Source organism: Melozone crissalis, unplaced genomic scaffold (genome assembly GCF_028551555.1).
Source record: "Melozone crissalis strain CALT ecotype California unplaced genomic scaffold, PUWL_Pcris_2 ptg000018l_1, whole genome shotgun sequence".
NCBI lineage: Eukaryota > Metazoa > Chordata > Aves > Passeriformes > Passerellidae > Melozone > Melozone crissalis.
In genome coordinates, this window is record NW_026535796.1 from 44762678 (window position 1) to 44785728 (window position 23051).

At 46.5% G+C, this 23051-nt stretch overlaps 1 protein-coding gene across 1 annotated transcript in view; it reads left to right on the plus strand.

Moving 5' to 3' along the window:
- The first annotated feature begins 686 nt into the window (after positions 1–686).
- The window catches only part of EVL (Enah/Vasp-like), a 147375-nt gene continuing 125010 nt past the window's right edge, over positions 687–23051 (plus strand). The window contains exon 1 of the mRNA XM_054275623.1: positions 687–746. Coding sequence (XP_054131598.1) covers positions 742–746 — 5 coding nt within the window. The 5' untranslated portion in view covers positions 687–741. The remainder of the gene's footprint in view (positions 747–23051) is intronic.

The following is a 23051-nucleotide window of genomic DNA, read 5'->3' on the forward strand; positions in this document are numbered from 1 at the left end:
GACACCACTGTGCAGAGGGGAGGTCTCCAACCCCGGCACTGCCCCGCTCCAGCCGGGAACGGTTCGGGGACCTCGCACCGGCACCGGCCCCGGCCGAGGGGCTCGGCGGAGCCCGGAGCCGCCGCTCGGAGCCGCGCACGGTGCGGGGCCGCTCCCGGCCCACCTGCGCGGGGCGGAGAACCGGGGCAGGGCCGGGGCTGCCCCGACACCCGCGGCGGGGCCGGGCAGGGCTGGGCAGGGCCGGGGCTCCCCCCGACACCCGCGGCAGGGCCGGGCAGAGCTGGGCAGGGCCGGGGCTCCCCCCGACACCCGCGGCAGGGCCGGGCAGGGCTGGGCAGGGCCGGGGCTCCCCCCGACACCCGCGGCAGGGCCGGGCAGAGCTGGGCAGGGCCGGGGCTCCCCCCGACACCCGCGGCGGCGGCGGCGGCGGCGCGGGGCGGGGCGGGGGGGGCGGCGCGGCCCCGCCGCGCGTGGGAGCGGAGCGGGGCGGGCGGCAGCGGCGGCGGCGCTGCTTTGTCCTGCCCACACAGACACACACAGACACAGCGCAGCCGGGCGGGAGCCGGCAACATGGCCGGGCCGGCGGAGGGGCTGCCCGGCGCCGCGCTGCCCGGCTAGCGCCCCGGGGCCCGGCGCTGCCGCTGGGGCGGCGCCGCCGCCGGAGCCCCCCCGTCCCGCCGCCGCCACCGCCCGGTCCCGGCCCCGCTCCGGCCCCGGCCGCCGCCGCGCCCCGCCGGGAAGATGAGGTGAGTGCGGGCGGGATGTACCGGGCAGGGCGGCCGCGGGGGGATCGCTGTGCCCGCGGCGGTGTCACGCCGTGGGGGTGGGGATTTCCTGTGCGAGTGGAAGGCGGAGGAGACGTTAAGCAATGCGGCGCTTCCTAGTCCTTCACCGGATGGATAGCAGGAGTGGGTGGTGACGTTTTTGGCATGTTTGACTGTCAGTGCCTAAGTCCATCTGACAGATTATCTGGCGCTTACAAAAGGCTGTAAGCGCCTGTGAAACTGCCTCGGTGTGCAGCCAGGATCTGCCCGCTGCTGCTGTGCCCTAATGCCGGGATGTGCCCGGTGCTGCTGTGCCCTAATGCCGGGATGTGCCCGGTGCTGCCGTGTCCTTCAGCCAGGGATGTGCCCGGTGCTGCCGGACCGTGCGGCCGGAATCTGCCCGGTGATGCCGTGCCCTGCTGTTGGTATCTGCCCGGTGATGCTGGGCCATGATTTCTGCCCGGTGATGCCGTGCCCTGCTGTTGGTGTCTGCCCGGTGATGCCGGGCCCGCAGCCGGGATCCGCCCGGTGGGGCCGGGCTGTGCAGCCCGGGGTGACAGCGAGAGCTTCGTCGGGCGGAGGAGCCCGGGCGGGGAGAGCAGGGTGCGAGGAGGGGAGCGAGGAGTGCCCCGCAGGAGCGGAGATGGGATATTTATTGCTCAGGAGCATCCAGCATGGGCCGTGCCGGATCTCCCAGTCTCCCTCTCCTCAGGCAGCAGGGATGCTACAGCTCGTAATTTTCCCGAGGTCAGTTTGTCAGTTGTGAAAGGAGGGGCAGAAAAGCCCCACCAACCCAATTTCCTGGTGGAAGGGTGGAGGGGAAGCGTTATTTGCTGTGGTTTATACTCGTCCAAACCTCTCTCTTTCCTCATTTATTCGAGTTCGCTTGAGCTGTCAGTATCGCGGAGCAACCCAGTCCCTGATTCATCTTTAACACTAGTGAATTTTCCCACTTAACAATTATCTTTAGCAAAGTGAAATTGCTCTGGGAACCCTTAAAAATGGAAATAACAGTTTGAAGCCAGATATCTTTCTGTGGTGCCTGATTCCTGAATTGCAGGGTTGGCATTGCTCCTAGCAAGTGCAGTGGGAGTCCAGAAAAGGCTTTGCCTGCATTTACAGCTACACTTACTTCTGGCACCATCGTGTGTGTTGAAGGCTTGGAGATGCATCAATTTTTTTAGCCATTTACATTACCATTAATTTTTCTCACTTGCTTAAAATTGCATTCTTGGGGAGAGCCAGAAGCACACGGACCTGCTGTGTCATGTGTCTGTGGCCATGTGTGTCTGGTCTGCCCACAAAAGGTGTGTCTGCATCAGTCTCACCTGGGCTGATCAGAATGTGAGTCAGAGACCTCCGGGGAGAAGTCATCAAACACAACAGATGGTGGGGAAGTGTTCCCTTGCTCCCTCCTGCTCACTTGGGAGCACAGCTGGGAGAACTCTTGCCCCGTGCAGAAGGTTTGGGAGAACTCTTCCAGGAAGAAGGAAAGTTGATTTACTGACTCATTAGCCCACCTTTCACCCCAGGGAGGCACCATGGGCAGACTGGAAGGCTGCAGCCATGTTGGGTTTCTCCCATTGGAGATGTCCTGCTCCACATGAACTTCCACAGTTGGTGGTTGCACTTTTTGTTGGAAGAGGGAATAGGCGGAGAGGCCCACCAAGACAGACTGTGAATTAGGGTATCGTGATGTACCCAGAGTGATCCCCACCAGGAGAGCTAGGGCACTCTCAGGGGAGGTCAGCCACAGGGTGTTTTGGGAGGAAAAAGCAGCTGAACTCCAGGAGAGGCTCCAGAACTTCCCCGTATCCTCCCTTTTGACAGTGATGGGGGGATGCTTCTCTAGGCTGCGCCCCCAGGCTGCCCCTGCTGTACCTGAGGCAGCCAGGGCTGGTCTGTGGGTGCTGCTCGTGTGTCCTGTCCTTGAGCAGCTGCGCTTTCCTGTCCCCACGTGACACTTGGCATCTGCAGGTGCACCACACTTAAAGTGGCCTTTTGTTATAAATACCACTTTCATACTTAAAGCACATTATTATTTTGTTGGATTTTTGAATGGATTCCTGTTTTTAAATGCTTCCATTACAGATTTTTTTTTCCCTTGCATATACAGACATTACTGAATAGATTGTACTTGTCAGTAAATATATGCTTGTAAATCACCTAAAACCTTTTCCAATAACAATTCTTGTCTAATAAATACAGGCTGTATAATTCCAAAATACCCTGGCAGGCTACATAATCATTTAATAAAAACCTCCTTGAAACATTTGCTCGAGCATGTGTTTTATTTATACTGCTTTTTGTGGTGAATAGATTACAATGCTATTCTTTGCACTGTTGCATTTATGTGATGGTTTCCATTTTTTGATAATTCTTTATGTCTTCACCTCAAAGGTATGAAGTGTGTGAATAGTGGGTGTACCAGCCCCCCTAGTAATAAAACAGGTTATAATAGATGTTCTGCCTCAGAAATGGATTAGGATCCCTGTGTGGAAAATGTTAAAGTGCAGAGGTGTTATTATTTTTTAGTACACAAAAATACTGCTTTAGTACAAGAAATGTAGTGGTTATGTGACAGTGGATATTCATTTATTCTTAGAAGTAACAAAATTGGCTCATGTTTGGGAAAATGTCTATGAATATCGCTGTGTCTGAAAATAAAATTTTTACATTCTGTCAACAGAGGCATAACCTGTAATTTCTTAGTCATACCTGTAGTTTATAAGGCATCTGTGTTTCAGTGGCCCCCTATTCTTGAAAATAAAAACCAGACATAGCATTTTGTGTGTACCCAAGACAAAATCCATCTCTCTTTTTGCCATGGCTGTAGTGAGTGTACATTTGCTCTCTGTGCTGTGCTCCTGAGGCAATGGTGGGGGGAGAAGCTTCCCACTTAAAGCACTTAGTATTTTTCTAAACAGAACATACAGTTAATATCTGGAGATGGAACCAGCCTCTAAACAGGATTATTCAGATTAAAACTGTACCTCCTTACTTTTTTGTGGTATAACATGCTTTAATCCAAGCCAAAGTAATGAGTTCAGCACAGAAATTCTGGGGGGAAACAGTGTCACTGAGACCCTAAAGTTCAGCTAAAGTCACCCTTTTTGTTCTGAGGTTTTTATGTAGCTATCAACTGGAAATCTGAAAAATATGTTGTATTTAGCTCTAGTTTAAATGGATGGAGCAACATGTTGAGAAAAAGAGGACAGAATATTCATAGTACAAACCCATTTTAATAACAGGAAGGTATATACATTATACTTCTTAACCCTTTTGTTTTCAGACATAAGCAAGCAAAGTCTTTACATTTATATCAATAAACACACTGTATTGAGAATTTCAGTGTCCTCCCCATTATCTGTTCATTATTGCAGTTCATGAGATAACTCAAAAGAGTCTTGCCAATTCTTTCAGTTTGCATGGAGGGTAACTGGAGTTGCATGTATACAGTGTTATTTTCTAACTTTTCTCTCTTGACCATTTCTTTCTGTTTGCATCTGTAAAAAACAAGGGAGAACATGATGTTTTTATTTATAATGTCATGAAATTTGGGGTTACCAACCTCACTGGACTGGTGGACTTTGTGGCTCAGAGTTTCCAGCAGAAAAGCAGGAGCACATCCTGAGAGGGATAATAAAATCAAGTTGGCTATAAAATATAATTTAACCTTGTCACTTAGCAGTTGATTTCTGAGCTGGAGCAATATGCCTGTAACTTAGCTAATTTTGGTTTAATTCAAAGGCTCTGTCCTGCCACGTTCTGACTCGTGCTGTGTGCTGGTGTGTGTGGCTGTGTGTTCTGGGGTCAGCTGGGAGCTGTCAGAGCACCCTCCACAGCCCTGCCTTGGATGTGTTTAGGTTTGCAGCCTTTCAGGTTGTCAGTGCCACGCAGATCTGTCAGCATCTCTTGGTAGGAAAGCTCCCAGCCCTTTGCCTGTCATGGTTTGGTCAGCAGAATCCCAAGTGTGGGTACTGTGCTGCTGACAGAACACTGCTTTTGTTAGCTCATCCTTGATCTTTGGAGGGCTAGGTAAGCTCTAGCTGCAGACAAACTCCTTGTCAGGAGGTTTTGGAGCTCCACTGAAGGTTGTGCCACGCTGGCTGTGGCCCTGTAAAGGCAGCAGTTGTTCCATGGGCAGTGCTGGGTTCCCATCAGTGTACCCTGACTGTCAGGCCATGGAACAGGCAGGCCAGCTGTGCCTCTTTCATGCTGTTATTCTGTACACTTTCCACTTTTTTCCCTTTCTCTAAAATAAAGCATAGGTTCTGGACATCTTTTTGTGCATTTCCTCTTTTTTTGGGGTACTTTGTCTTGTATTTTGTAGTGGTGTGACTGAGGCTGAAGATACAAATGTGCACAGGTCTGTTTAACTCAGTGTTGTGGGTTTGTGTGGTGTGTCCCTTCTGTCTGTTCCTGGGTCACTCAGACCATATTAAACAACAGATACAGTGATACAAACAGCTCCAATAAAGTGTGTCACAATTAAAGATGTCTGCATGGTCTGTCTGCACATAGCTGGCTACTTCTTTGGGCAATACTTCTCTCTTTTGAAGTATTTTACTTAAATATTTGTATTTCTTGTAAGAAATCATACAAATCTTTCCAAAGTGCAAACACAATTCAATTTCAAATAATTCCCTGTATCGTGCAAGTTTCATGATTTCTTTCCTTTTTCTTGTTATGTTCATAGCTTTGCTCAGTTCTGAGCACTGTGTAAGGAGCAGTAGGGAACCTCTTCAGAAAATGTTTCTAAAACTGATGCCAAAGTGAAATTAATTATAGCTAATTTTTAACCCTAATAATTACAGAATTGAAATAGAATAAGTTGAAATAAAATAAGTTGAATGATTTGCAGGTTTTCTTTTTTTGAGAAGGTCGTGATAAATATTTCAGGGTTTTTTTGCTGAATCAGAACCATAGAATTATCTCATCCACTCTTTATTTATATTTAAGAAAATCTCACTGATTTTTGGTATTGACTTTCACCGTAGTTGGTAAGCAGCAAAAACTGCCCCAGCTGTACATTGGTATTGCTCCTATATATTTTTGTTTTGTTCATAGTCATCATTTGGCAGAACTCAAGGGACCCACAGTGCTTCTCCTCCTTTCTCTTTTCCTCAGCCTTGTGGCCTGGGCTCAGTTTCTCAGGGGCAGGGAGGAGAGGTGGAGGAGCTATGCACTGCTCCTTGTCCGGGCCTGTTGTTGGCCCTCGGGCAGATTTTGTGTGCAGTCACCTCCCCGAGACTTCCATTTCATCTGCTGTTTGATCTGATGTGCCTTAATGAGGGGGAAGGACCGAAAACCAGCACGGCACACTCCATCAGCGCACCCTAAAGCCCTTGTCCCCGTCCCAGGGCAGCCCAGGGAGCAGACACCAGACCTCCAGCCAGGGTGCACGCCATGGCAGCACCAGCCTGGGTTCATCCACCTTGCTCCTGTTAGCTTTGCAGGGTAAGGGCAGGCTGTTCCCAGGGTCTGGGCTGCAGGAACCTCACGGTTCACCTGGCACGTTTCCCTGTGACAGCTCCGGGTTCATGGGGGTGTGTGTGCTCATCACCCAGTAACACTCAAAGCGTGTTTCAGTCCAGGTTGTGACCCTGTGGAACTGGAAACAGTTTAATTATTTTTTCCCCACATTTCTGGTGTATTTAGCACTGCAGAATGCTTCTTCCTGTGAGACTTTGCATTTTTGCATTGGGCAAATGCTTGGAATATTATTGACAGTCTTGCCAAAACTATTCATCATACGAGCATCAAGGATAATTATCTTTATTAGTGAGATGAGAGAGAGTGGGCAAGTCCTTACCAAACATTTGAGCCTGGAAACTTCCACATTTCTGATTATCCAGAGTGCCATTCTGTAATACAACAACAAGCAGTGCAGCATTACATTTCACTGGATATTCCATAGTCCTGAAGTTGCAGGGACATGTGGCCACCAGAAACTTTTCACTTTCTTTCCTGATGCAAGCATTCAAGTATTACATTTATTTCATGTTCAGTGTTGGTTTATACATTTCTCCTGAGTTGCCATTCTTGTTCCCCTCAGCTGTGCTGATTTAGCCACTTGTGGTTTGGTAGGATGAGCTGGGTCGTGAAGTCTTTACATAGAAAGGCAAAAGAAAAGAAAATTCACTTTCCAAATGCAAAGGGTGTATATAGAAGTTAGGTTGTGGCAGTGTTCCCTGACACCAGAAATGCTCAAGGAACCATTTCTTCAGGGAATGCTATTACTACAAATTAAAATATTTCTATTGCTGGGATGCTGCTCCTGTTCTTTCTCTTGTGCTCTGCAGACCCTTCCACTGCAGGCTCCCTGGTGCTTTGAGGTACAAACTGTGTAGCCTAGCTGTTGGTATGGATTGGCATTTTTAAACTACCAATCATGTTCCCTGTCCAAAAAATGCATTTTTCACCTGAATTTATGATGGAGGTGTTTTTACCTGCCCTGAGTTCTATATAATGTTTCTCAGGAAAATTAAACACCATTTTTAAATCACTGAACCTCCCTCCCTGACTGAATTTTCTGTGGGCTTTCATGTGATCACCGTCACGGCCAGAACTGGGGCTAGACCTGTTTTGTAGAACCACCATTCTGTGATTCTGTGATGCTGGGGACCCCAGAGCTGGGTGCAGGGCTGCAGGTGGTCTCTCACACAATGAAAGAGAGAGGCAGAATCGCCTCCCTCTACCTGCTGGCCAACCCTTTCTTGATGCAGCCCAGGATTCAATTTTTTTCTTTCTGGGCTGTGAGCACACTTTGCTGGCTCGTGTCCATGTGCTGGTTTGTTCTGTGGAAGCTCCTCACCACTGAGTTCCATCTCGGTTAGGTGAGCAGTTCATTTCCCAGGCAGTAGGTGTCATTCCTGCAACTTGAGATCTCACAGTTGTATTTCTGTCTTTCTTCAGCTTCACATAGGTGTCAGGATGGATAGACATCTTTTTCTGTGAAAAGAGAGTAAAAGATAAAAAAAAAAGGCAAAGCAAGCTGTGTAGTGCTGTGACTCACAGTGTGCCACGGGTGCAGGCGCAGGGAGGTGCTCCAGCAGTTTGTGTTGCTGCAGCAAGGCTGGCCAGCCCCAGCCCTGTTGGTGGGGTGAGCTCCATGGTGCAGGCATGCTGTTCTTCCTGGGCTGGTCTGCAGCTGCTAAATCCCTTAGCCTTCTTGGCATCATTGCTTTATCTGCTGGAGGATGACAATTCTTACCTGAGAGGGAATTAAGATGATTAAGTAGCCGGGTCTCAGTCTAGCACTGGATTTAAGGCTTAAGTTTGGTCCTGTTGAAGTCCTTGCTCTGCTGTATTGGAGTTTCCTGTTCAAAAAGCATTTCTGAGGATGACAACCATCTCTTTAGCAAATGCTAAGCATTACAGGAAAGTTCATTATGTATTGCCATCCATTCATTCATTCCTTCCTCCCCTTTCTTCTTTTCCCATTCCCATCATTCGCTGCTCCTCAGGCAGCATGTGTGTAGCTTCCTGCCTTTATCCCTTGTCAGTAAGCCACTCCCTCAGTAATGAGGAGATCTAGAAAATGCAGTGAAATGGCATTAACAAGAAGCAGGGCCATGGCCACCATAATCCCTTTAATTGCATGCTGACTGCTTTTCTTTCCCCAGCTGCACACGGTTCAGGAGCTCGGCTGCAGCGATGCTCCGCGGGTGTGTGCCTGCATGCTGCAGGAACAGCAAACACACCCAGGGCTGCTGAGTGCTCAGGATGAAAGGACAGCTGAAATTGGTAAATTCAAGTGTAAAAGCTGCAGTTGGAAATGTCTGTTACATGTAGGAATATGTCTTCAGCAGAACAGGCTAGCACTGCGCAATTCATGGTTTGTGGTCCAGAGAACATCAAAAGAGATATTAAAAAATGTCTGCAAAAATTTTAAAAATCAGAAACAAGGCAGGTTAAAATCATCCCCATGTGCACATATTTCATGCAGTTTGTGTGTATACCTATTCCTGTTAGCTCCTTACTGTTCTTATTACCCAGTTGAAATACTTTTGATACTAAAATTATTTTATTACATGGCTGTTTCGTCTGTCATTCTAGCTCCCACCTGCCAAACGGTAGTGGGATTTGAGATAATCTGTGAATTTCTTTTTGAAAAGGATTTTTGATTTAAAATGAAAGAAGTGCTGGACGAGTATATTTTGACAGAATGAGGTAGCTTTAATATTATGACTTCATCATGAATTAGTGTTGAGTACTGCAATATATTTGCATGCTAATCTTTCTTTTCATTAATGAAATACATTACCTAGGTGAATGTAAGACTGTTTTTGATGCCACAGCTGTTATGTTGAGAAGAGAGGGTTGTATCATCCAAATAAAGCAGCCTTCTCAGGCAATTAGCTTCTTTGACTATTTAGTAAGTAGAAGAGCAAAAACATGGAGTTACACATTCATTTTACCTGTGTGCTTAATACAATGTCCTTTATCTGTCCCTGTTTGTTGTCTTGCTTGTCTGGTAGTAGGAACCACCTTTGAGTAGGTGGAACAAGGAGTTACATCCCTTCATCACACTTTGGCACGTGCAGTATTGTCCATTGGAGGTGCTGCTTTGTCAGCTGTCACCAAAGTGATCCACAGCTCCCAGCACCAGCTCAGGTTCCACTGGTGGCCCGGCGCTGTGATGGATCCTCCCAGAGCCTGACCTGCCGCCTCCTGGCTTTGTGTTTATTTGTTTTAATTGGTGCTGAACTGTCAGATGTTAGCTCACAGCGTCCAGAACCACACACAGATGTCTCCAAGGCTGACATGGTGAGGGGTTGAAATAAATAGGGCAGGAGATCTTTCTCCTTTTTAATGCCTTTATGAAAAATCAGCTCGGGTGGGAAGAACTGATGGGTCGCACTCATGCCACCGCTGCTCCCAGGAGTGACATGGAGGAGGAGGAAGAGTGCAGCTGTGTCCACTGCTCTGTGGGCAGAGCTGGGGCTTCTGTCCTCATGAGAGCATCAGGAGATTCCTGGTTTTTCAGTTTGACATTTGAGGTCCTCTGTCTAGCCGACATCTTTTTAGGTTAGGGTGAGGGGTAAAAAGGGTCTTAGCAAACACTGGATTCTGTTCCTCATGTCTAGACATCACTTCAATCTCTTAATTCCATGGTGACTTGTTTTTAGGGTTTTTCCTGCTAGATTTGGTGAGGGGTTTCCTCATTTGCATGCCAACTCCAATGTCACCTCCTCCTCACAGTCCTGGGTGCCATCCTCCAGGAAGCAGCAGGGGCATACTCGACAAAGGGGGATTTCTAACCATCAAGAACAGGTAATTAAAGAAAAACTATTGACAACAGGGGATTACAACGTGAAATTATTAACAACAAATAGTTAGAACTCCAACTTGGCAGCAATTGGTTTAACTTGTGAACTCTGCAACCTTTTAAAAAAAATGGACAACTTTTCTGCTCATCCCTGGATGATGCCCAGGGATGTCTGGTTGATCACACACCCAGGAGCAGGCCAGAGGCACTTTCCTGTACCTGCAGGTCAGCCTGGAGCCATCAGCCTCCATCCTTGGGGGTTTCAGCTGCCCACATGTGATGCTGGAGGCAGGGAGAAAGCTGGCTGATGCTACAGCATTAAGGCCTTAATCTTGAAAGGACTTGTACACATTCCTGACCTAATTACTGGGCACAGCATCCTGGGGGTTTGGGAACCTAATGGCCATTGTGCTGGGACCACTGACCGTGATCAATTTGAGTGTATGTGCACGTGTTGAAGGGCTTGGACTCTGATGGAGCTGTCAAGGCTCTCTTCTTCATTTAGGGCAGAACTCAGGAGGGGAAATTTGGAGCTTTTTGGAGGGGAGACCAAAGTTATTCCTGTCCTGTGTATGGAAGTCCTCACCTTTAACGTGTACAAATAGGAATATAATGAGGCAAGTGAGGTGGGTCCCTCCCTTTCAGGGGTTCACAAGCAAAAGTGGAAATGAGAAGGGAATAAAAGTGGAAATAAGAAGGAAAGGTGGTCAGTGCAGTGTGTTTAGTGTAGCTGAGGAATGTGTGTGTCTTACTGGGGGTTCCCTCAGGGCTTGGTGTGTTGACCCCAGGGAATGCCTCCTCATTTTATATTCCTCAAGATGTGACCCAGGGGTGAGCTGCAAGGGTCTGCTTGCCTCCTCTGTCCTGGCTTGCTAAATAAAAATAGCGCTGGAACTGCATGACTGCAACTCTATGCAGGAGCTCAAAAAGCCTGAGCCAGCATACTATTTTAAAATTTCATGGTATTAAATATGAGAGTGTTACAGAAATAGCAGAGGGGACACTGAGCCAGCAAGCTAGGGAATGTGGAAACAAGTTTGTAAGAGCAATGAAGGCACACAAGGACATTTCTCAGGCCATGAATGTGTTCAGAGGTGTGCAGGGTGAATGCCTTGCGTGAGCACTTAGATGTTACTGCTGCCCTGAGTGCGGGTGCAGGCCTGGTTTAGTCAGTTCTCCCACTTTCCAGCTGGCCCAGTCTCCTGAATCAGTTCTCCAAGGAGCTGTGTGAATGTCTGTCAGCACCAGAGGGAGAGGCAGAGAAGGCTGTGCTGCCCCACAAGGCAGCAGGACAGCCCAAGTGGAAATGATGCTCCGTGTCTGACCCTCCTCACAGTGCTGATTCCATCCTTGCAAGAGCTCACATTTACATCGCTGCATGGTCTGATTAACCCAGTAGTTTGCTAAGGACTTCCATGCTAAATTGCTCAAAGAATAGACTTTTTCCTCACCCAGGAATGCTTTCTGTGGTCTCCAGTCTCTGATCTCTTTGTCACTTTGGTCAAAGTCTGTCACTGCAACCTTAGTTGCACCCTGATGCCAGCTGTCATCTGTTGTTGCTATCAGGGCCTCCTCATCATCCTTGTGCTTCAGAGGTTTGGACACCTTTTGTGACCCTTAAAAGATGATAATCCTGAGAGAACACTGAAAAACAAACAACACAGCTGAAGGTTCCCTGAAAAAATATTTAAAGGTATGCCTGGGTATTAAAGGTTAAGCCTGACCTTGCTAGAGCCCTTGACTTCTATTTGAATGCAGTAGGATTATAATCTAATATCAATTTCCATCTCTGATTTCCCAGCACCCATCTCAGTATGATAGGCCTGAACTGCAGCTCAGTTTCACAGATGGTACCTGCATCACAGAAAATATTAGATGACTGGTGCCCTAAATACGACAGAGTGCATTTGTCTACACATCTGTGTGGACAGAAAAATCTTTTTAATGGTAAAAAGCATAGTCACATAAGAGGAATGTGAAAGGAGTTTGCTACAAGACTCAGTGGTGACATTTTATGTGTTGGAGCAGGGTAAGGAAAATGAGAAGACCTTAAAACTGTGAATAAACATGGCAACTCAATTTAACATGTCTGCCTAAAGAAGCAGGCTTTTATGATTTTTTGTTATTTCCTTACAAACAAGAACTTTGATAACTGCTGCGTTTTCCCAACACAGTAAAAAACATGTCAAATATTTTTGTGACCTGCTATTTAAAAAATAACCACATCAAATGCTTCAGCTTCCTTGAGGATTGTCGCATTTTCCTTCAGGACATGCATTTCTCATGGCCCATCAACATCTGCTCAGCCCTTGCAGTGCAGGAGGATGAAGTGAAGACTTCCAGGGTCTGATTTTCTCTGCAGCCTCTGGGCACCAGAGGAACTTTAGTGAGGACAGGGAATTTAGTGGAGACAGAACCTTTATGGATATTGAGCATGCAGCAGCCCTGGCGGTGTGTCCTCAGTGGGATGCACAGCTTTGAGTACCCCTCTCCTTAGGAGTGAATTCATTGGCAGCTCAAAACTGCTGATTATGGGGAGAATTTTTGCAGCATCTCCTCAGGTTTTTTTGCTGTCTCTCTCTATTCCTGAGCAAGGATTTGAAGGAAAACTAATCCAAGTCACCAAAAATGTGAATGTAAAGTAAATAAGGTAAACTAAATTAAACCATTGTATATATTGTCTGATTCAGCATTCAAGTGACCCTAATTTGATTAAGCTTAATTCACATCACAGTGAATGATACCAAATATGAAATGGGGTTGATTTAATTAATAATGAGTGTGTCTGCAGGGATCTAATGTGGTTTCATTCATTACAGAAATGTTAATTCAGATTACCTTTCTAGAGTTTTCTCATGCAGATAAACCTTACAGGACAGTTTATTAGTTAGGCCTAAACTAGTGTAATTATGTATTTATTGCCCCTTGGCTCTAGAAGGACTTCCCCACTGCTCTCCTCCTGTTGTAGTTCATGAGTTCATTTTGTTGTGGGATGTTTTGTTAATTTGTTAATCCAGGCAAAGGAAATTCATCAGTTTTTGTGGAGGGATAGAATGTAAGAAAATAAAGATAGTGCAGAAAGCAGTCTCACACCTGAGGAGTTGCAGCTGCACTGATCACCAAAGATTAGGAGCAGGCCTGCCCTTAATAGGCCACAGCTGTGTCCAATAAAAATACGAGTGCTACAAAAGAGTGGGTGAGCTGGGTGAGGTGAGAGTTTGTTGGCTGTGCCCAAGGGGTCAGTACTGCAAGGAGTTGTCCGTGAGAAATCACTGAGAAGGTATTAGACCTTTGCAATATGATGACAGCAAGTTTTCTGTTGGCTTAGTCACCTTTTCACCTGATTTGTGGCTGCATGGTGCTCCGCAGGTGAAGACAGGAGTGTGAATGTGTGATCAAGAGGGAGAGGGTGGGAACTCCCTTCAGGTCAGCCCTTTGAGCAAGAGACCCCCCTGCTTCCATCCACACTGTCGGGCTGCACAGCACATGGACAGAAGAAATGAGCTTTGTGAGAGTTCCTTAAAGTCACATACCACCAATTTTGATTTTCTTGGTGTTTAGGTATAGCTGGGATGTGTTGCTTGGCTTTGGCTTGTACTCTTTCCCTCTGGCTTTTTGTCTCCTCTGTGCCTCAGTAGTACTACAGAGCAGCATCACCTGAGTAGCTGATGCCCTCAATACACACAGGCTCTACTGGCACACTTTCTGACTGCTTTGCTTCCTTTTCTCTTGGTGGCCTTGAACTTCTGTGAGTATATTTTTTGCTGTGGCATTATTAAGGCAATGGACACACCAAAACTGTGAAGATGAACTGGAATGGCTGAGCCCCCCAAGTCTTTGTGAAGGGTTTTTTATAAGGATGGAGTTTGTTTTCAAATAATTGTCTGAAACAGTGCTGTGATTCAAGTGCAAAACTTGAACTGAAGCACCTGATCATTTTCAAGAATTTGCTATGTTGAAAATACAGGAGAGCATTGAGAAGAGTGGATGGTAAATATGAACTAGATGCAGCAAAGATTATACAATTCCAAAGCTTGGGGTTTTTTTTTTTCTTTATTTATTTATTTCTCTGAATAGAACTAATCTGGTATTTGAAGAACAGAGAAATTCTCCAAACCATGTCCTGAACTTTAACAAGAACCCTAACTTTGATGCAAAAGCCTCTGAACTTTGGAAAGTGAGATGGAACATAATATTTTGCCTCAAATAATATTGTGCCTCAAAATTCACTTGAGGTCTATCCCCAGAGTGCTAGGAGATGCTGGCTGTTCCTGCTGGCATCTTCACACCTTCTAGTTGAGTTTGTCCCAGCAATCACTCCCAGATAGTGGCCAGAGGAGGGCTGTCAGCCTTTGGGAGCTTCCTGTGATTATCTGGTTCATTTTCTGTGCAAACCAGGCTTTGAAGAGCTGTGCCCATCTCATCCTGCTGAAATATCAGTACACCCAGGCATGTGAACAATGTGCCTCTTCACCAGGCAATGGAAATCAATGAGGCTTTGAGAAGACACACTCTTTAAAGTCGTGGTCTTATTTGGGAACTTGCAAGAAGCTTGGCTGTCACAGGAGAATATTTTGACTCTGTGACAGTTTTCTTTTATATGGTTCTTCAGTGAGGAGTCTCCTGGGTTTGTGCCGTGGTAGTTTGCAAGTGTTGTGTGTCTTTTTTACTCCTTCCCAGGAATATTTGCTTGAGGAGATGCCAATATGTTGGTCAAAGGAGGCCAAAGACCCCAATTGACCTCTCTTGTCCAAAGGATATAGAGAAAAGGCAGGTTTTCAAAGACAAAATTAAAAATTCCTGGTATTTCAGTATTCCTGAGCAAACTCACATGTTTTTATCATAATTACTTCTCTATACCCTTTTTATTTCTCACTACTTATTTGTTGATTGTTGCCTTCTGTTTATGTAAGTGTGGAATTGTTTAGGAATAATCTGATCTGACATCACACTTGTGATCCTTACACTCCTTGGGAACATTTCCTTTATGTCCCTAACACCCTGTGAGCTGTGGTGGGATAAAAGAGCCTGCATGATAAGGATAAATAATAAACTGAAGGGAGAGTGTCAGAACACAGAAGCATTTTAGACTTGAAGTTGTTTGGGGAGAAAGAGAGAGGAGAGAGATTATCTCAGCATCATTTTGAAAGGGTTTCAGAGAAGGTAGTTGAAAGAGAAAGGGGAATTAGAGAAGAAAGGTGTGATTATAACCTGAAAATCTCTGTGGCTGTTTCTGAATCCCCTGTCTATGTGATATAGAGGTGGAATATCAAATTACTTCAGAGACTTAAGCTGTACAATTTAGTGAGTTCTGAGGGGAGAAGGGCCCTCAGGCCACACTGGTGTTGGAGACCTGGGGCACTGTGGTGGGCAATGCCGTGTGGACCTGTTACAACATGGATACCAGAAAGGACACCCTCAAGCATCAACAATACTCTTAAATCATTATAGTTTTGGGGGAAGAGGGTGAGGTCAGCACAGTCTGGCTGTGGGACTGGTATCTGTCCTTCTGATTTTGCTCCCTTCAAAATACCCTTCTGCCCAGGACATTGAATCCTGTTCTCCAGCATCCTTGTGTTTCCCTTGGCCTGTTGTTGCCATTGCTGTGCTGTAGTGCCCCAGCCCACATTTCAGCTCCCCTCTGCTCTGCCCAGCACCTTTCTGCTCCTGAGGAGCTGGGGAGGCCCAGGCTGGGCTCTGTCCCAGCCCTGCACTGCAGAGACAGAGGGAATGTTTAGATAAGGTCAGGGAGATAGGGCAGAGAACCTGGGGCAGGAGCAACCCTAGGGCCCAGCACAGTACCAATGTAATTTAATATTGTGCATTGGTACCAGGCTGAGGTGGCAAAAGGGGCAGTGCCCATGGCAGTGGATGGGAAGGGAAGGTTTGTGAAACTTGAGAGAGCTTGAGCTATTTGCAGTCAATGTGGGGAATGCATCTAGGAATGTGAGGCTGGAAGGAGCATGTGGCTGGTGGGCTGTGCTCTGAGAGAGAAATGGGAGTTTAAAGTGTTGAGGAATAGGGATCCTTATCTGTGGCTGGAAACTTAGGAGGAATTTCAGGAGAAAGGGGAATAATTTTTGGATAGTATTTGATGGTTTGTGATCATTCCCCATTTTATAAGTCTTGTGAATTGATTTCCAGAGCCTTGCTATTTCTGTCCTCCCTTTCAAGGTCATGCACTGGTTGCTGTGTACTTCATTCATTAGAAATTAGCTAAGCTGGGATTTGACTAGGATGTTAATCTGGGATGACCTGAACCATTTGCTTCAGGAAGTCATTCATACTTGAAAAGACAAATGTATCTCATGTTAAAGGACAGGTCATGCTCACCTCTCTTTCCCTCCAAAGATGAGGGAAGCAGGATTTGACTCATGAACAAATACTTAATACTTGAAGATTTGAGCCAGTTGTCTGAACTGAATTGGTGCCCAGCTCCATCTCAGATGGCCTGGAGTGTCCAAGTGCTGGATGTGGGGCTGATGGCCATGACCAGAGCCCAGCTGGATGGCAGACCCTGCACACCTGCTGGGACCCCTGGATTTGAACCCCAAGCACTGCCAGGCAGGACGGCAGTGGGAATAGGCAATGCTTCAGCTGTGGGCACTGCTGGGAGGGAAAAGCTTTTGTTTGCTGCAGTTTGCCGTGGGGTTTGGTGTACAAATATGAGTCAGTGGAACTAGAGCCAGACCACTGTGATTGCAAAACCCACTCCTGATTTCCCCTTCTGTCCTTGCCTGGTCTTGGATGCCCCTTTTGTGCAGTTTTGGGATGGACAGAAGTGTATGGAAAAAAGGTTGTGACCTGATTGTGGGACAGACTGGATGTGCTCTGTGTGGCTTGCCTCTTAGTCTAGCCTAAGGGATGCGAAGGGCTCTCTGAGCACAGGTAGGGAGGGAATTGGTGTTGTACTAAGCTGGATTCATGGTAGTGCAAGGCAGTTTGTGCTACTGCTCCTTACTTGGCTGTAAAAATGCTATCAGCTCCACCATAGGTAGTTAATCATGGTTGTGTAGGCTAAGTGGGCAGTTTTTTTAAAGACAGAGTGAGAAAAGGGGATCATTCAGTTGAGAAATGATAAGCCATGCAATTATAGCTGGGCAAGTAGTGTCCGTCCGTCTGTGCGTGTCTGTCTGTCTGTGTGTGTGTGTCTGTCTGTCTGTGTGTGTGGCCTCCTGCTCTGCTCCTCCTCCCAGGCTCTCCTGCTTTCTCCTGGCTGGGTCTGGAGCAGGAGGGGTGGCTGGCCAGGGCTTAGGGCTGTTGGGACAGGTCACAGGAATGGTTTGATTTGTTGAACACTGGTTCAGACTGTGCATAGAGCAGAGGTCTGGGGGCTGGCAGAGCCAAAATGAGAATTCAGACTTCATCAGTAACTATGCTACACAGTCCTGAAGGAAACAGTGGGGCTTTGCTATTCAAGCCACCACCTTAGAAATCCTGTTTTTATTAGAGAAGATACAAGAAGATTAGGAGATGCATGGAAAATTCTGGTTATAGAATGCAAAGCAAACTCCCCCAAACATGGCGTCTCTGTTAGTGTTTTGCTTTTATGAATTTTAGTGCTTGTCCTTTTGTTAGGAAATTGAATCTCATCCCTACTACCAACGGAAACTGGAGAGCTGATGATGTTCAGATGATGTGGGGTCCCAAATGCTGCTTGGGTTCATGGACTGCACAAAGACTTTTGCTGTGATGCAGTTTTTGTAATTTTCATGCATTTGACTCTGAAGGGTAACATGCAGCTTATGTTACAAAGATATTTTTCTGTTCATTTTGGCACATCCTCTAATTAAAGTGTCAGACCTAATTCTGTTTTATTGAAAAAGCCAGTGGACCCCCTTCAATGAGTCCAGCAGAAGCAGAAAAAAAAAAAAAAACAGCAAAAACCCGGGAGCTGTGATATTTCTCAGTTTCTTAAACAAAAACAAACCAAAACCCCACAAATTTTCAATCTTCTTTTTTTTTTCTTTTTTTTATGTGAAGAACAAATGAGGGATAGAAACACAATATTCACAACAATACTTTGCAACATAAGCTTCCTGCTTTGGTTTTGATTTGCCATAGAATATCATAAAACATTTCTCCTTGCTAAGTCTGACTCAGAAACATTGGGTCTTAGTGATGCTCTGCCAAGAGATTGGTAAAGTTGGCACAAATCCATTGACCCTCTGCAGTGTGGCCAGGCCACGTGCAGCTCAGAGAAAGCTCCCCATGGGGTTCTCCTGGGTTCTAGGATATTCTTGTGGCCACCCCTAGCTTTCCTCCAGCCTTAAAGGAGGAAGGCAGTGTGAATTCTCAGCACTGTGGCCTCTCTGTGTCAGTGGCTCTGGTTAAGGATGATGTTCAATCCCCCTCCCGTGGCTGTGCTTTCCTTGGGGAGCAGGCGTGGTCAGCAAGGAAATTCCACGGGAGCTGTCACCAAGGGGAGAGGCTGTGGGAATGGCCTGGTGCTGCCTGTGGAACATCTGCTGTAGCAGCCAGACACACTTCAGGAGCAAGCTGCTCTGTGCCCAGGGGATGGGAAGGTCCTGCTCACAGAGCCAGAGAGCTGTGGAGGCTGGCAAGGACAGCTGGAGATCCTTGAGTCCAACCCTTGTTCATGACCTTGTCCTAAGCAGTTCTGAACGTCTCCCAGGATGCTGATGGCAACCTTTTTAGGCAACCTGTGTCAATGTTTGAGCACTCATGGTAGAGAAGTTTTTTCTTATTTCTGAATTGGATTTCCTGTATTTTAAAATTTGTACCTATTGCCTCTTGTCCTGTCACCTCTGAGAAGAGTCTGACTGCCTTCTTTACTCCCCCATTGTGCATTTTTACACAATGAATGTGTCTATAATGAAGAGATGTCAAAAGCCTTACTGGAGGCAAGACCTGTTCATGCAGAGCAGGCCAGAACCTGGCCAGGGTGACAGTGGTGTCACCTCCCCTGGCCAGAAGCACAGCTCCAGTGGCACCACACACTGCCAAGTCTCTCCTGCCAGCAAGGCCATTTGGGACAGTGTGTGAAAGTGCTGATGAGTGCTGGGATGTAATGAAGCCTTGGAGGAATCAGAACTTTGTGTGCTCTCATGGGAGTGAGGAAATGCTGTTCTGAAGTTGCCACAGCTCAGGTCTGGTGCGGCTGTCAGGAGCTGTTTCTGAACAAAGAATTCCACAGTGTGTGTGAATAATTCCTGCACATGTTTATTCTAATGTCTTTTGCATCAGATGCAAGGGAAAGAAAATATGTGGGGTTTTTTTTCCCGGTTTTTTTGTAGGAAGAAGGGGGAGAACACATTCTAATGTGATAGCAAAGCAGCTCAGTTTTGTCAGATTCTCTATCAACAGGACCTTATACTGAATAACCCCCACATGCAGCAGCTTTCCAGCACCTAAAGGAGATCTGGAGAGGGGCTTTTTGTAAGGGCTTATAATGATAGGCCAAGGGGGAATGGCTTCAAATTGAAACAGGGGATGTTTAGATTAGATATCAGGAAGAAATTCTTCACTGCAAGCATGGTGAGGCACTGGCATGGATTGCCCAGAGAGGCTGTGGCTGCCCCATCCCTGGAAGTGTCCAAGGCCAGGCTGGATGGAGCTTGGAACAACCTGGTCTAGTGGAAAATGTCCCCATCGATTGCACAGGCTGGAATGAGATGGTATTGAAGGTCCCTTCCAACCCAAACCATTCTATAAGTCTTTGTTCCAGGTGAAATTCCAGGCATTGATCCAGTCTGAGCTTTCACATTATGTGTATGTAAAATCCCCAGAAGCCTATATCTCCTAAGGCTGGGTGCTGTGATCTTGTGCTGCAGAGAGCTTGCTTTACAGATAGTTTAGCCATGGACTTTTATCAGCTGCAGTGAGGTTACTTTTGGCCAAGGAGCAGAGCTGTAAAACTTAACCTTCATTTTTCTCTTGCCTACATCCTGCCATCTAACTGGACAGTGGAGAGGCGCAAGTGTTACAACCACCCCAGAAGGCAAAGGTAACCCAGGTTTTGTTAATGGATCCCTTGGGGCAGAATAGAGGGAAACAACACTGAATGCTCAGTGTCTGTGAATATACACATGTAGGATTCATTGCAGAACAATTTGGTTGCACAAGAAAACAGATAGGTACCCATTTTGGCTGTTGTTATCTACAGCAGCATGACAATGTGAAAGGATTGAAGTATCATTTAAGGAAATGTATAAGAAAGAGAAAGGATAAGAGTAGAAAGATCTCACCACCCATGGGCCTCACAGTGAGGCTTGGTTGGTTTTTTTTTGATGTTTGTTGGTCAAAGTGATGGTTGCAGACTGATTCCATGAGGAGGTGGTAGTGGTGGCAATCCTAAAGAGGCAGTGGAGAAAAATGGCCAGACCACAGCATCTGTTGGGTTTATATTCAGTCAGGTTCAGGTGGGAGCACCCAGGTGCCTCCCTTGGGGCAGGGACTTTAAGCTGGATGATGCTGTGGGAGTCTTTGACACCACTGAACATGTCACAGCTGCTACATCAGTGTTACATCAGTGCAGTTGAGGCTGTTGTGGCTCATTATGGCGCATCAGCAGAGGTAAAAACCATCAGGCCATGTGTGACTGTCCTGGTACCGCCTGGCAGGGGAGTTGTCACAGCTGGGCTCACTGGAGTGAGGCTGGGGTGACGGGACCTGCCTGTCCTGACCTCTCTCAACACCAGCTGAGCCCCGAGGGCTGGGCTCACCCCACTCTGCACTGCAGCAGCTTCCCCAGTGCCTGAGCCAGCAGCATTCCAGCCCCCTTGGGGATACATTCCTCTCCCCAGAGCTGGGACCATTAAACAATACTATCCCCATTATCTTATCTCATGTCCAAATTCCAGCTGATAGGCATGTCTGGGGAGTGTGGGCTTCAGGGATGGTTGCAGGTGGGCACCTGCTTCTCTGCAGTTTGCTCCAGTGGGCAAAAGCCCTTCTATGGATTTAGAAATGTTTAATCCATTAAGTGTTTCAGTCTCTCACAATAAGAAGACCCAGTTGTTACTAGGAACACTCTTCTAATGTTTACCAGAGAAAATGTCTAGCAGACACTGGCATTTTCCATGCAGAATAAGTTCTGTCTTGCCAGTCTACCTGATAATGAGTCACAAATTCAGCAATGATGTGCCCAGTTGTGTGGGGGAGTTTGTTTGGTTTATGGTGGCTGCTACTCCTGCCTGTAAGCCTGCCACTGGACAGGTGAAACACAAGATCCAGGCCAGTGGCTTGCTTGGAGATGCCAAGAAGCCAGGGTGTTTGTGGTCGTATGTGCATTTATATCCATGTCTGAAGCACACAGGTGTTTGTTTGGTGAGGTATGAGGTGTACACCCCACAGAAGTGCCCAAATGTTTTATTGGGAAGTTCCCTTTAGTGGATGACCATGGTTAATTCAGACTCTATTTCCAGTTCCACTGACATTTCATTGATAGTGGTGATGATGCTGGTCAAGTTGTAACCTCTAACTTCCCTTTTCCCCCCACTTAATCCCTCACAACTTGGAAAAAGTCAAATTGACTAATTTCAGCTAGCTTTAAGGAAGTTTACAACATTTCTTTCTATTTTCCCTGATGGTGTCTTCTGTGTTCTGCTCTGTGTTTGTACAGATACAAATCAGCAAAAATGTAGCTGCTGTAAGATACTGTGGCTGTCAGGTGAATATTGAGGTAGTGTAATTTATTATTGCAAAGCAGACTTCTGTCTGCAGCATGACTCAAATTTATCTGTGCTGAACTGAAAAAAAAAGTTGATAATTGTTTATCTAGGAAAAAGAATACATTATTACCTTGCACTTCAAGTCTGTACAGCCTTTCCTTGGAAGGGATTTTTGGGTTTTTATCAGTGGGGTCATAGAATGGTTTGGGTGGGAAGGGACCTTAATCTGGATGGGATTTAGCTCCCACCCCCCTGCCATGGGCAGGGACAGCTTCCCCCAGGCCAGGCTGCTCAGAGCCTCACCCAGCCTGGCCTGGAACAATTCCAGGGATGGGGTGTCCACAGCTTCTCTGTTGCTGTGCCTTGCCACCCTCACAGGAAAGAATTTCCTCCTAATACCTGTTCTTAACTGGCCTTTCAGATTGAAGCAGTTGTCTCTTGCCCTGCCACTACATTTTGTATGATTTTAAATAATTTCCCATAAACAGGAAGCAATACCCAAATCCTGGCCATATCAACTAACATTTGCAACCTACACAGACTGAATCTTAGTTTTTAGATGTTTAGTGGCTTGTCTGTATTCCTTCTTTTACTAATTTGAATTTATCTCATATATCCTTGTCTGTTGTTTATGTAAACTGCTTTTCCATTTTCAGCTTTCTGTGGTGGTCAGCACCACACAGTCCTACACTTGACTGGATATTTCAGGCACTGTTGCAGTGATCGATAACTTAATAATCTGTGTGGAGCTTTTAGTTTTCACCCTGACTGGCTGAGTTCTGTTGGATTGCTAGCTGGGACTTGGTGCTGTCCCCAAGGGCTGATAGAAAATCAGTGAGAGCCCCATTCTCTCTGGTTCACTCCAGTGCATCTTCCCTAAAGCACTGGAACGAGGCAGATGAGGCTGGATGTGGGAAAACATCCCCTTTGAGCCCTGTGTGCTGGGCTGCACCTGGTACAGGGCCTGCTCCTGAAAATGGTATGTGAGACTCCCAGAATGATAAGGGTAAAGCTGTGGGGAAGGCATCAGCCATCCTGTGGTCAGGAATCTCAAGCCCTGAGATTTGCAAAGCATGAAGCATGCTTGGGCCAAAGTTGAGAGGGGAAAAAATTGATTTTTTTCTGTGCAAATATTCATGGGCTGTGATAATTCCAAGATATATAAATGAGGTAGGATTTTTTGGTGAAGGTTGACATCGGGAAATCAAACTTTCATGGTCAACCTGGAAACCTGAGAATGAAAGGAGAAGCCTAAAATATGTTGGATTATCCTTGTGCCTCAAAATTCACATTGTATGTTAAGGCAATACATAATAGAAATACCATTAATAAAAGGAGGAAAAAAAAAAGTTCATTTTTGTTCATTTTTGCCCCCCCCAT